This window comes from Ceratotherium simum, chromosome 21, assembly GCF_057802395.1.
Source record: "Ceratotherium simum simum isolate JZ-2026a chromosome 21, ASM5780239v1, whole genome shotgun sequence".
In the NCBI taxonomy this organism is placed as follows: Eukaryota; Metazoa; Chordata; class Mammalia; order Perissodactyla; family Rhinocerotidae; genus Ceratotherium; species Ceratotherium simum.
In genome coordinates this window covers 1936615-1949726 of record NC_141920.1, presented here as the reverse complement: position 1 = coordinate 1949726, position 13112 = coordinate 1936615, and the positions used below count along the sequence as shown (strand labels likewise).

Genomic DNA, 13112 nt, shown 5'->3' with positions numbered 1-13112 from the left:
AGGTGGCATTTAAAGTGGTCATAGAGGAGGGGTGGGATTTGAGGAGGAGGAGGACACCCAGGCAGGGGTGCAGTGTGAGTGAGGACAAGTCGGGTGCAGGCGTAGGGAGGTGGCCGAGACCCGTGCGGGGCAAGCCATGCCCCCACCACATAACTGTGACAAGGCCTCCTGATGGGTCGTGTGCTCCCGTCACGTGGGGTACTCCCAGGAGCAGGCAGCAGGATGGCAATTGTGCAGCAACATTGACAGCTAATGGCCACTGGTGCTCGTTGCATATCGAGCGCTGAACGTCCTCTGTCCTCTATTAACCATCACTTAATCCTTGCGCTCACCCCATGAAGCGGTGGCTGTCTGCATTTTAACGTAGGGAAACCGAGGCCGGGAGACGGTCAGCAGCTCCTCCACGGGCCTAGCGCCCAGCTCTGGGCTCTCTCCTGACCCGACGGCCTTGCCCGGTCAGCTCACGGCTGTCTCTCCGCGGGATCTGGGTGGTCAGGGGCTTCCACTGACCACAGGTCATCTCCACTTGCTCGCAGGACACGGCGATTACGCCTACCAGCAGTCATCCTACACGGAGCAGAGCTACGACCGGTCGTTTGAGGAGTCCACGCAGCACTACTATGAGGGCGGTAAGGAACTGGGGCCGCACAGCTGCTCCGGAGCGTAAACTCCACACGTGGCTGCGTGGGGGGCGGAGCGCCCACCTTAACTGTAACTTTGCTCACCATCTGACGGGCATTAGAGTCACACGTAGACCAGGTGGCACAGCGTTTTATGAAACTGTTTACTTCTGGAAATGCAGGCTGGGCAGTGGGTCCCCACTTGCCTTGTGTGTTCGTGAAGCAGGAGAGGGTTTGACTCACCGTCGTGGGGTCACAGGGACAAACTCCGCCATCTGGCCCAGCTGCGGAGCTGGTGAACTGGTCTCGGAGCCGCCTCAGTCAGAGACCATCAGTTCCAAACTCATGGATTAGAGACCTAATGAGGGACATAGAGCGAGGGAACTGAAACGTCCCAGCCACCTCAAAGTGAAATTATTTACCAGCAACTTGATGTTCCTGTCATTTCTACAAACTGAAGTGTTGGCTCCTCTTCAGGAATAGCTAATCCGCGTCCTGCCTTGTCTCCACCAGTTAGGCAGTCGTCTGTGCTGCCATCCACCTTGCCTTTTGTTGTGACCACAGTGAGCTCACCTGTAATCCCGCATGTGAATACCTGGGCCCTCCCCCAGGTCCAGAAGGCACTGTTTACAGTCACCTCAGGACTGTCCTCCTCGAGTTGAACCCAGGCTTATTTTCACTGTTAAAAACGGGCATCAGCAGGAAATCTCTGTGCATCACCTGCCATCACGTTGGACGTTTCTTGAGAATAAGTCCGGCAGCTTCTCGGGCTCTTGACTCTGCTGGTGTCTGCAGGCCCTGGTGCCTCCTGGTGTCAGTAGTGCGCATGTGGGACGTTGGAAGGATTAGGGGCTGATCAGGAGAACGGATGTGCCCACAAGAGGCAGCAACGCCCAACCAGCTTCATCGGGCGGTGCTCGGACTGGTTGTGTGAGAGGGGAGCCCTTCACAATGGGAGACTGTGCAGAGCGAGGTACCGCCAGGACCACCATCCAGAGGGATGTCCAAGGGAGAGGGGCTCACGTGTCCAGGGGGTGTCACCCAGCAGCACGGCTCCAAGTCCAAGGCCTTTCAACTGCCGGGCCTTTCCTGGTCAGTAAGTCACAACTGCTGGTGAGGTTTCACCAGGTACACACAAGCAGGTGGGCTCTGAGTGGCTAACTCATGGCTTGTGTGGTCCACTTTAAAAACAGCTGGATGGGTGAAAATTAGAGTTTGGCCAATGTTTGAGCTGCTGGGTCTCAGCCTGCCGTGGAGAGATAAGCCACCGCAGGGCCAGCACACAGGGCCACGTGGGGTCCTCCGCCAGCCCTGCTCCCCAGTCACCTCCGGGGTTGCCGGGCAGCCTTCTGAACGGGAGGGGCCCTGCTCCTGCCAGCGCTGCTCTGTGCAGGCGCGAGTTCTCATAGGAGAGAGCCGTCCGGCAGGAACGACCCCCCAGGACGAGCTCGGGACACGCTGCTCGGCCTTTTGAAGTTTGAAGTGCACATTTTCGTACCCTCATTTTGGGTTACATATTTTTGCCTTCCACAATTGATGAGAAGTTGGCTAAAACATTTAGTAACTCTTTTTAAGGCAAATGTGGCCGATGGCACATTTCCTCCTGGATCTGGAATCGTTTTGTTCCATGTTCTTGTTAATTGATCCCCCTGTGGGACTGCACATGCGTGTGTTACAGGGTACAGGTCATCCCACAGCCGGGGGCATTCCCAGGTCTTGTACGGGGTGAGTGGCAGAGGGTGTTCTGCTTTGAGAAGACTGGGGGGCCATATAAGTGGCCTGTGGCCCCATGAAGATGGGGGTGGTGAGTGGAAGAGATAAGGAGGTGGATTGAAGCCACCATAAAGAACTTCCCAGTGATTAGATTTGTGGGATGAGGAACCTTGAGGAATGAGGGATGAGGAACCTTGTGGGGCACAGATGGCCGGTCCTGGGCTTGTTAATAGGGTGGCATCTGGCAGGAGCCCTTTTGGGTCCCGTCAAATGAGAGGGTGCTAACGTACAGAAGACCAGTGCCAGAAAAGGGTCAGGGGCACAGCCGACCGAGCCAGGGGGACATGGGGACACAGGGCCAACAGAACCAGGGACACCAGTTGCCATCTGGGCCCCTGTGGATCGTTCCACGGAAGCCTTGAAGTCCTGTTGCATTTCATCACTGTGAGGTCTACAGGAGCAAAGACTGGACAGAGCCAGTGTGCACCGTGACAGATCCAGAGGTGCACTGTGGCCGTTAAAAGAAGCGGTGCTCCCTGGAGGCCGTTAAAAGAGCCTCCAGGGTCATGCCAAGTGCTGAGGCCAGGTGCGGAGGACCAGGGTGTCTGGGGTGCCACCTTCTGTGTAAAAACGAAGGGAAACCAAGACCGTACGCTCACATTTGCACGCACACACACCATAAACAACCTCTGGAAAAATACACTGGACACGGATAGAAGTGGCCATGGGTGGGGGATGGGGCTGGGACAGGCAGTCCGGGTGGGGATGGAGGTAGCTTCTTCCCCGGACCTCTCGAAAGTGGGCTTATTTTTACGTTTCTGAACCACATGAATGTATCTGCCCACTCAGAAGTTAAATCTAAAAGTATTAAACGTTATTGGCTGTCATTTAAAATCAAAGAGCCACCCAACCCTGTGGCCGCTAGACCCGTCCACACCCCAAGTCCAGTGGCTGCAGCGCCGTTGTCTTGGGCGTTTCTCAGGGTTTCACCCGGTGGTGACCGGTGCGCCTGCCTGTGGGTGGATGTTGAGAACAGCAGAAGGCCTCCTAGTGTCCTGAGGCGCCTCCTTGCTCTGACCGCTGTAGTTCCGGTAGATCACGTCAGTGAGTCCATTGTTTGTCCCTCATGGCTGTTTTGCAACCACATTCTTGCCACATTTAAATAAGCAGAGCTCATTTACCAGCACAGACGTCGGCCCCTTCTTTCACAAATAGTTTCTTCTTTCACAGCCACGTCAGAATGTTGGAAGACTCTTCAAGAGATAGATGAAAAGAAATGAAAAGGATAAAAAACAGTTGTATTTACCAGAAGTGGAGGGAAGGCCCTGCCATCCGCCCCATCGCCTTTCCGTGCTCTTCCAGAGAGCCGAGTCCAGGCTCTCCCGCTCTGCTGGTTCCCAGAAATCCTCCTGAGACTCACTCAGCCTTTTCCCGTGGAAGCTCTGCCTCTTTCTTTCCAGGGTTGTCGAAACAGGCCCCTTTGCTCTGGAATTCGACCTGGTGGAACGCAGGATTTTCTGGGTGTGTGAGAGCTGAGGTCTGTTCTCAGAGGCATCCCCCTGACATTGATTGCAGACCTGCTGTGTGCCAGGTCACAGCCAGCCAGTGCATGTGAATTAGCTCCTTTAACTCTTGTCACACAAGGAGTAAAAGGGGCCATAAAACATGAGAATATGCAGCCTGACCGAAAAAACCTGAAACCCTGGAGAAACCACCATGTCCTGGACTGCTGTCTCGGGGTGAGGTAAGAACAGTGCGCCGTCTCCACCCCCCGACGCCTCATCTGCGTCCTCGGTGTAGGAACCGGCCCGGTGGGTCGGAAGGAAGGAATGGCAGTCAGAGTGGGGGTGTTTCCTTAGATGGTGAGTAACTGGAAAGACCAGCAGGTTTCCAGAGGCCACCCTGGCGAAGACTGCGCCCTGGAGTCAGAGCCCGTGTTCCTGCCTCGTTCTTGGTATCTGCAAACTGACTTTCCAAAGCGGGGCTTTAAGCCTTTCCAGTGTGAACTAGCTCTCAGGAAAGCTGTTATTTTAAAAAATGTTACCAGGATCTAATTTTTAAATAATTACGTTTTACAGCTCCTGGAAAAGGAAGGTTATTTACAACCAGAAAAATAAAGTAGAAATTGGATTCTCCGGATGCCAGTTCTCATAATCTGGCCTCTGATTGTTGTGCCTCTGCTTTCTTATTTCCGGGACATGTTTTGGTAAACACAAAACCACAGTTCTCCTTTTGGGGCCGAGCCGTTCACCTGCTGTCCGGTGCTGCAGAGGAATAAACGCTCCTGGGCCCCATCGGCCCTCCAGCTCCTCTTCCTCCGGCTGGAGCTTCAAGTCTTGTGCAGAGTCAGGACCCAACAATTGCAAATTAAAGGCCGTGCACTTTGTTTGAAGAGCAAAGCCCTATTCAAAGGAACACAATGAAAGTAGACTGAAATTGGTCTTTTTATAAAGGTGTTTTGAAACCGTGAATGGAATTTAACGTCCACGCTGAAGCTAAAGTGGCATATCCCCTGGAACCTACGTGAGGAAGACTTTGTAGGAAGATTTCTAAATGGTTAACACCCCCTCTTAACTCCTGGTAGTTATTTGGTAATACACTTATTTCTCTCCTAAATTGTTTTTCTTACCGTATGCTTTCTTCCAAAATGGGGCTTTTAGCATGGGTGCTGGCGAGTTAGATTTTTGAAAATAAGAATTAAGGCATTTTCTCTGAAAAAAATAAAGTGAATGTAAAATGTCTCTTGGAATTTACCACGATATAGATAAACAACAACAGGTAGGTAAATATCTGCCTTTTTTTTTAAATGCTTTGTGGTACTAGTTTCATAAAGTCAAAGGAAAAACCCATTACGGGTCTGAACTGGAACCACGAACCCTGGCTTGCACGTTTGCCAATAAAATGAAGTCATCCCGAAACTTCTGGGCTCCCTTTGAACTGTGGGAAGACATGATCTTAGAGTGACCTGTCTCTTAGGAGCTCTGATCTGAGTGCGAGGAGGGTCCTGGTAGCTGTTGCTCTCGGAGCCCGTGGCCTCCCCCGTCATCACCTCAGTGTCTCCATGCACGTCACTGACAGGACTCGAGTGCCTTGCTCCACGTCTCATCTCCCCAGCCTGGAGGCCCTCTGCCCAGCTCCAGGGCCACCGGCTCCCTGGGTTTGAATCCTGACTCCCACACTTCCTGGCGGTGCGCCTCGGTCTCCCCCTCTGTAAATGGGGGTGTGGCAGTGCCTCTAGGCGTTGAGGAAGCGAGCGAGATACTTTGTGTAACCTGCTTGGGACTCGTCGTAACGTTCTAGACGTCGCAGCTGAGTGTTTCCTTATTCGTGAGAAGATATTTCCTGGTGATTGACCTATTAGAGTATCCCTGAAATAACCTTGTAGGAGTAAACCCCCAAGAGTTGTGTGTGTGTGTAAAAACAGACAGAAGTGTGATGAATCTGTACCGATTCTCAGTCCAAAACGTTAGGAATTTCTCCATTTCCTCTGTGCCTGTTGGCCTCAGCTTTCAGTGAAGCGTTTGCAGCTGTCTGTGCATGTTCTTGTACTTTGTTCTTTTCCTTCACTACCGAAGCCACAGATGTCCAGCCGCTTGAATGCGCGTACTTCGGAGTCACTGCCTTTGGCGCTCAGCGGCTATGTTGCTCTCCCAGGGCTGTCATAACAAGAGCCACCGACTGGGAGGCGTGGAACAACAGAGACTCATTTTGTCAGTTCTGGGGGCCAGAGGTCCAAAATCAAAGGTCAGCAGGGTCGGTTCCTTCTGGGGCTCTAAGGGAGGATCACTCCCAGGCCTCTCCCCCAGCTTCTGGTGGCTCCTGCAACCCTTGGTGTCCTTGGCTTATAGACACCTCACTCCAATCTGTGTCTCTGTCGTCACCCGGCCTCCCTGTGTCTGTGTCCAAATTTCTGTCTTCTTATAAGTGCACCAGTCATTGGACTAGGGCCCACCCTGATCCAGTACGACCTCCTCTTAACTAATGATGTCTGCAGAGACCTTGTTTCCGAATAAGGCCGCATGCACAGGTGCTTGGGGTTAGGACTTCAACATATCTATTTGGGGGACAAGTTCAACTTAGAACACTGGTGTTAGTCTTTGTCTTAATTGTATTAACTGTTTCATTCTGGTTGTATATTTGTATTTTTATAAAATAAGAGAAAGTATACAAAATACTTGAATTGTGAAAAAGGAAAGGTACAGAAGCAATGACTCAGTCAAGGATCCCAACGTTACCCACGTCCTGTGTGACAGACGTGCTGCCCTTCGCTCTGGAAATGAGCTTGTGTCTCCTTCCTCTGCAGGAAATTCCCAGTACAGCCAGCAGCAGGCGGGGTACCAGCAGGGCGCGGCCCAGCAGCAGACCTACTCCCAGCAGCAGTACCCCAACCAGCAGAGCTACCCCGGGCAGCAGCAAGGCTACGGTAAGGGGGGGCGCCTGTGCAGACCCCACACACAGTAACGCTGTTGTGTGGCACTATAACGCACTTTTTATTTTGAAATAGTTTTAGATTTCTGGAAAAGCTGGGAGTTTAGTACAGCATTCCCTGTTGTTAACCTCATCCGTCACTGTGGGACAACTGTCACATAAGAAACCAACATTGTACACTGCTGCAGACTGAACTCAGTTTATTCAGATCTCACCAGTTTTTGTTCCCTGCATGTCCTTTCCTGTTCCCGGACCGGTCTGAGATCCCACATGACGTTTGGTCTCACATCTCCTTAGGCTCCCCTGGGCTGTGACAGCTTCTCGGAAATCCTTGTCTTTCTTGACCTTGACAATTGCGAGGAGGACTGGGCAGGTACTTTGTAGAACATCCCTCAGGTTGGGTTTGTCCCATGTCCTTCTCAGGATGACACTAATGAGTTTTGGAAAGAAGACCACGGAGTAAAGTGCCCTCTCATCACCTCATGTCACATGATTCGTCTCTGGTGTTGACTTTGGCCACTTGGTCAAGGGTTGTCTGCCAGGTCTCCCCAGTGTCGAGTCCCACCTTCCCCCTTCTCTGATCTCTGTAAGGGAGTCACTGAGTCCAGCCCACACTCGGGGGAGGAGGGGAATCTACATAGATGGGAATTCTTCTGTAAGGAAGATTTGTCTCTTCTCCCTCATTTACTTCGTTATTATAAATCATTCACTTATAGTAGTGTATACTCACGCGTGTTAATTTTCACGTTGCATTGTAATCCAGTGCTTCTTTACTTTGTTTTCAAATTGTCCCAGCTTTGCCTCTTGGGAGCTCTTTCGGTTGGCCCCTGTGTCCCTATGACATGCACCTGTCCTTTTGTTTTTGAGCGTTTCCTTATTTTCTGGGACTGGAGTATTTGCCCTGCCCCAGCCCTAGAAGCAGCCGTTTCTCCCGGGAGCCCTGGTTCCTTTTATTGGAGAGTGAGTGGTATTAGAAACCAAGATCCGAGTGCGGGTAGGTATTTTCTGAGCCCAATTGCACTTTCCTTTCACCTGAGGCAGTCCACGTGTGGGTCAGTCTAGCAGTAGCGTCCAGCAGCACTCGCCCATCCATTGGCTTTTGTTCGCCCTGTAAGGATTCGCTGAAGTGAAGGGGCCAGCGGGTCTGCTACAGACCCAGCGGGGCGATCCTGTCAGCGAGCATGCTCTCGGGGCCCTCAGACAGAAAAGTGGGCAGAGGGAGCTTTGTGAGCTGCGGTAGCAACAAAGCGAGAAATCCCGTCCACTAGAGATGAGCTGACTGCAGATTCAGTCTCACTGAGGTCAGGCTGCCGCACAGAGCAGAAGGTTCCGCCAGGATCGTAACCCTCTAATCTAGCAGTCCTCTGGGGGCCTCGCCCCCCCTGGGCAGGTTGAAACAGCGCAGCCCCAGCCCCTTGCCTGCGGGTTGTGTCTGCCAAGGCCACAGGCGACTCTCCCTGAGTCCTAACCCACCCCCAAGATGCACCTGGGCTGCGCTCCCCAGAATCTGGGGTGTTTTCCATGGCGCTGCTGTCACAAGACGGCGACTCCTGATGCTGCCCTCCTGTGACGGCCTCACAAACTGTTAGCATTTAAAATACCCAGAGAAAGCCATCCTACCTGACATGACCCGAATGAACAGGTGATTAGATCATCCAAAGAGTGAGTTCAGTGAGTAGTCGTGAAACATCCATCCATCTGTGCCCAGAACATCTCAGTTTAACTTAAACACAAGCCTGCGTTCACTCCCCAGCCAGAGCCAGGCTCCGTCCTTCCACAAACCACACGCCCCGCGCAGCTCCCCCTCCAGCTTCCACCTCTGAGGAGGCTAGTCTAGGCCGGTGGGTCTCCGCCTTCTGCACCTCAGAACCACCTGGGAAGCTTTCAAAAAAGGTGCCAGGTGGGCACCAGATTTTTGTTCAACCTTTTACAACCGTGACTAATGAATTAGCATTTTTTTGAAAAGTTACTCGGCTTTCAGCAATTCTTTCCCAAGGCTCCCACTTTGTTTTCATAGGAACGACCACTGTCTCTCTGGCGTTGCAGTTTGCACCAGTTGCTGCGATGTTCAACTCACGTGTTGACAGTGCCCACCATAACTGACGCAAACTGCTTCCAGGAAGCAGGTGCATGGGTGCTGGAGGGCGGCCCCAGGCCCCTGCCCGGTGGGGGTGGGGGCACGGGCCAAAGGCCACACAGGACTGGAGGGCGGCAGTCGGCTCCTGGAGCTCGGTTGAGCGCTTTCGCTGTATGGATTTCGTGTTAAGGAGGAACAGATGCTGGTGTTTCGGAGACTTCAGAGGCCTGGGCGCGCTGGGTTGGTCTCACGGTGCCTGGTGTGTGTCCTCAGGGCCTGCCCAGGGAGCCCCTTCCCAGTACTCCAGCTACCAGCAAGGACAAGGCCAGCAGTACGGGAGCTACAGAGCATCTCAGACGGGCCCATCCGCCCAGCAGCAGCGGCCTTACGGCTATGAGCAGGCAAGCTTTCTGGATGTTTCCAGATGCGCTGACCCGCCGTGTCTGTTAAAACATAATGAAGGTTTCTTTAACGGTCATGAGGAACAACGAGATGAGCTAATGGGCTTCCAATTCTCTGAGCCTGTAAAGTTTTTAAAAATTACCTGTACGTACGTGCTCACCTTGGTCAGACACAGCTGGCTGGGTGACTCTTCATCAGGGTCAGATAATCAACTCAGTGGCCAGGGAGCCCTCCCATCCTGAGGCCTGGCTAGACACGTTTTCTAATTCTCTCTTCTTCAGATTTCGTATTGACTACGGTTTATTACCTCATCATCCCCGACGTGGGCAGTGATGCAAAGCCCTTAGCCCGAGTTTGCATCTAGCCGTGTTGTCAGCCAGTCACCCATGGGAGGAGGGGACTGATGGGAGGAGCAGGGGGAGCTTGTAGCGGGCCTTGCTGACCCTCTGATGTACATCATTGGCCACAGGCTTGGACAGATGGCTTTCAGAAAGCCAGTGACCTCCCTGCTGTGTAGATCTGGGCAGAAGGCTGCTTGCTGGCTTGCTTTTTATCCCTCCTTCCATTTCTTATCCTGCATGTTGGCTGGGAGTGGAGGTCTGTCTTACCTTTGGGTGTGGACCCCTTTACTCATGACTGTAGAGGTGTAATCTGTGTTTTGGTCTCTTGCAGGGCCAGTATGGAAATTACCAGCAGTAAGGGACAAGGTTCTCGTTGGAGCCTTGTGGTGGCATATCCGTCTGGGGATGGATGGGCTGGTGGCAGTTCTGATGGACTGTGACCTGTTGGTTGCCCCTCGCCCCACACAGCGTCTGCACGTGAAGCGTGCACATTTCATGCTGGGTATGACGCTGAGCATGCACCGCTGGCGAGAGACAGTGCTTTGATGGTGTGACATATTTGGTGCTGTGTATAGTATTGTATGTCCATACAATGGAAAGGTTGTCCCTTTTTTGTCCCCCTTCTTGATGTTTCTAGCCAACTTTAGGGATCCTTTTGTCATCAGAGTGTTCTGTGCCCAGTGATGGGACATGTCTACAAGATGCTATAGTCCACGTATTCATATAAACAGACCTTAGGTCTAACTCTCCTCATGCAGTTGTAATGTGGGTTGTAAACTTATCTTTCACTGGCTACATCACAGCTGGACACATGCATACAATCCCTGGACGGCAGCCTCTTCTTGTGCCTCGATGCGAGTGCGGGAGGCATCTTCCATGTTTTGGGTCAATTTGTTACACACTGGAAAGGATAAATATGCTTCATTGGGAAAGGCTGTAAATGGTCATTTCCAGAGCTTGCTTGTTACCTGTGTTGCTCACCAATTCTGTTTATCCAAAAGTTATGTGATTTTGTATTAAAAAGTAAAGAGGGATCAGTGACTATATTCCAAATAAATATGAATCCAAGAAGGCAACCTCTGATGAGCCTAACCCAGGGAGAGTGGTATCACTGAAACAGAGGGTAGTTCTCTGAAATTACTTTGGCCCTTGTATATCTGACAGTCATTTCTGGGATTTGAATATTTAATATGCCCAATTCTAAATTTATAATTTAAAATATTGATACCAAATTTTCCAAACAGTTGGCAAGTTGTTTATATTATTTCTTCCAGGACCTACTTGTTCAGATCTCCAAGCAAGTGTTCCTTTTCTTTTAGGGACATCTGAAACTCACATCTCATTTTTGAAAAGAACCCTACTAACTTTACCGTGTTCTTCCTAATGAAAAAGAAAGGTTTATTTATATAGAGAAATTTGAGTAATTTTTTACATTCCTAGGACATTAAATCTCATTTAAATTCTGTGCAGACATTAAAGATAGCTCACTTGGAAAAGTATGGTCAAAGGAAAAATCCTACATTTCACTAATAAGTAATATGGACATTTTATGAACCTTTACTTGGATAATATCCATATTTACTACGAGTCCTTTAAAAACATCTTTGGATAAATGCCAACATATTTCCAAGACCAACCAGATAATACAAAAATATCCAATTCTTGATATATCAGGTCTAATGAAGATGATGTTTTTAAGTTTTATGTTTTAAAAATTTATAAAAGTAGTTCTTTATCTGGAGTTGAATGCTTTACAGTTTACAGGGCATTTTTACATTTTCTTTTGCTTGAATGAATCCTTACAGTCCTCCCTGGGAAACATGGAGGCGGTTACTGTTCCCATTTTACAGATGCAGAACCGAAGCTCAGGTTAAAGGACTTCCCCAGTCGAATACAGTCCTGTTCTAGGACATTCTCCCCTCTTCTGTGGAGACAGAATCACACACACATTGGGTAAAAGCATTTATTTTGTAGGTATATGGGTTTTAAAAACCCTTAACACTGGTAAAGGCTTAAAAATACATATCTATATTAAATTACTGAAATGAGAATTGTTAATTGCTAAATGACACACATTAGCAATTTCATCTAGGGAGTCGTCTCCCTTGATTTTGTTCTGTTCTTTCCTGACAATTTTCCATAAAACTAATTTGCAAACTCATTCAGGGACTAAGATTTCCCATTGAAAATGTTAAACATTTTAGATAACTGTGAAAATAGTTTATTTTTATTCCTTGCCAATCTGGGAATATGCCTTTTATGTGTTTTTTTTTTAAGTGCTATATTAAACTTTTTGAAAGAAAAGGTCACTTAAAAAACTTATCCTGAAACTTCAATCTGAAATGTCTTACATTAAGAATTTCTTGAATGTTGTGTATATATTTTAAAAAGCACTTTGTGAAATAGTTTGTACATTTATTTCGTAATTTATACATGATTTTGGGTGTTCATATATTTAATGATTAATAACAATGTCTATTTAATGTTGTCCATTTTATGTAATACTGTGGGGAAGGAGCGATGCCAGCCGTTCTTTCTAACTGTATTATATCTGCTCTTCTGTAATATGAATGTTTGCAAAAGCTTCGGCGAAAACGAATTGTTTGTGCAGTGTGGTGGGTGGTGCTTTGTTTTTTTATGACTACTTCTACAGAAGGCCAGTGAAGATGCAAAGGAAGACTTGGAAATAGACGCTTATCCTTCTTCCTGTCGTCCCTGACACCCAGCAGGTCGTGAGTTTGAAAAATGATGACCACAATTTTCAGAAGTGCTGACAAGTTCATATTGGTATGCAAAAGCTCATCACCCATTAGGGTTTGTTGTTGAACCAACATATCTGTGGCCTCAGCTATTAACAAGTACTTAGCACTCAGGCTGAGAGTCATTACAAACAGCATTAAGGTGGACAAGGTCTCCGGGACCTCAAGGGAAGCCTTAATATGCTCATATAGTTGGAGCCTAAGTGAGCCTCTGATTTTGTCAGAGTTTTTATATACATAGGTTTGAATATCGGGCATCCATTCAAAGTTGCACAAAGAGGAAGACTGTTTCTGTTTCCGTTTAAATTTTTTTAGCCATACTTCATTTCTACTTATTGAAAAGGTCAAATTTGTCTTATTTGTGAGCACAGGTACATTTTTTGAAAAACATCTTCATCGGTTCATTTTTTTTTAAGTCAGTTTGGTGTCTAAATTGTTTATGCTTTTGGTGTAATCTGTTAATAAACTGGTTCTTCAAAAATCATCCCCAAAAGAGAGTTTTTGTGAAGTGAATGAGATACAACCTGATTTGTGCTCGGACCGTGCTGGCTGTCGTGCAGTCGCCATGGAGTCACCTTTCCAGGGAGCCTGACTCCTGGGCGGAGTCCAGCTGGCCGTGAGGGGCTTTGCGGGGGCTGTCCTGTGAGGACTGACAGTGGCAGGACACCGTCCCCTGTCCCACGCGGACTCCCTCGGGCGCAGACCGGACCCGCGGGGAGGCAGGAGGAGGGCTGGCCGAGCCCGAGTCCGCAGGCGGTGGACGCAGGCTGGA

The 13112-nt window shown here is 49.5% G+C and overlaps 1 protein-coding gene across 7 annotated transcripts in view; it reads left to right on the top strand.

Moving 5' to 3' along the window:
- The window catches only part of SS18L1 (SS18L1 subunit of BAF chromatin remodeling complex), a 34686-nt gene extending 21862 nt beyond the window's left edge, over positions 1-12824 (top strand). Inside the window, exons 8-11 of one of the 7 annotated variants that reach the window (XR_015555539.1) lie at positions 537-629; positions 6637-6756; positions 8779-9239; positions 9913-9935. Coding sequence is in view for 6 of the 7 variants with exons in the window: in XM_087445034.1 (XP_087301160.1) it covers positions 537-629; positions 6637-6756; positions 9112-9482 (584 nt within the window). In the remaining variant the exon portion in view is untranslated. The other 6 variants (XM_087445036.1, XM_087445038.1, XM_087445035.1 and 3 more) reach the window with 6 other exon arrangements.
- Positions 12825-13112: the final 288 nt, after the last annotated feature.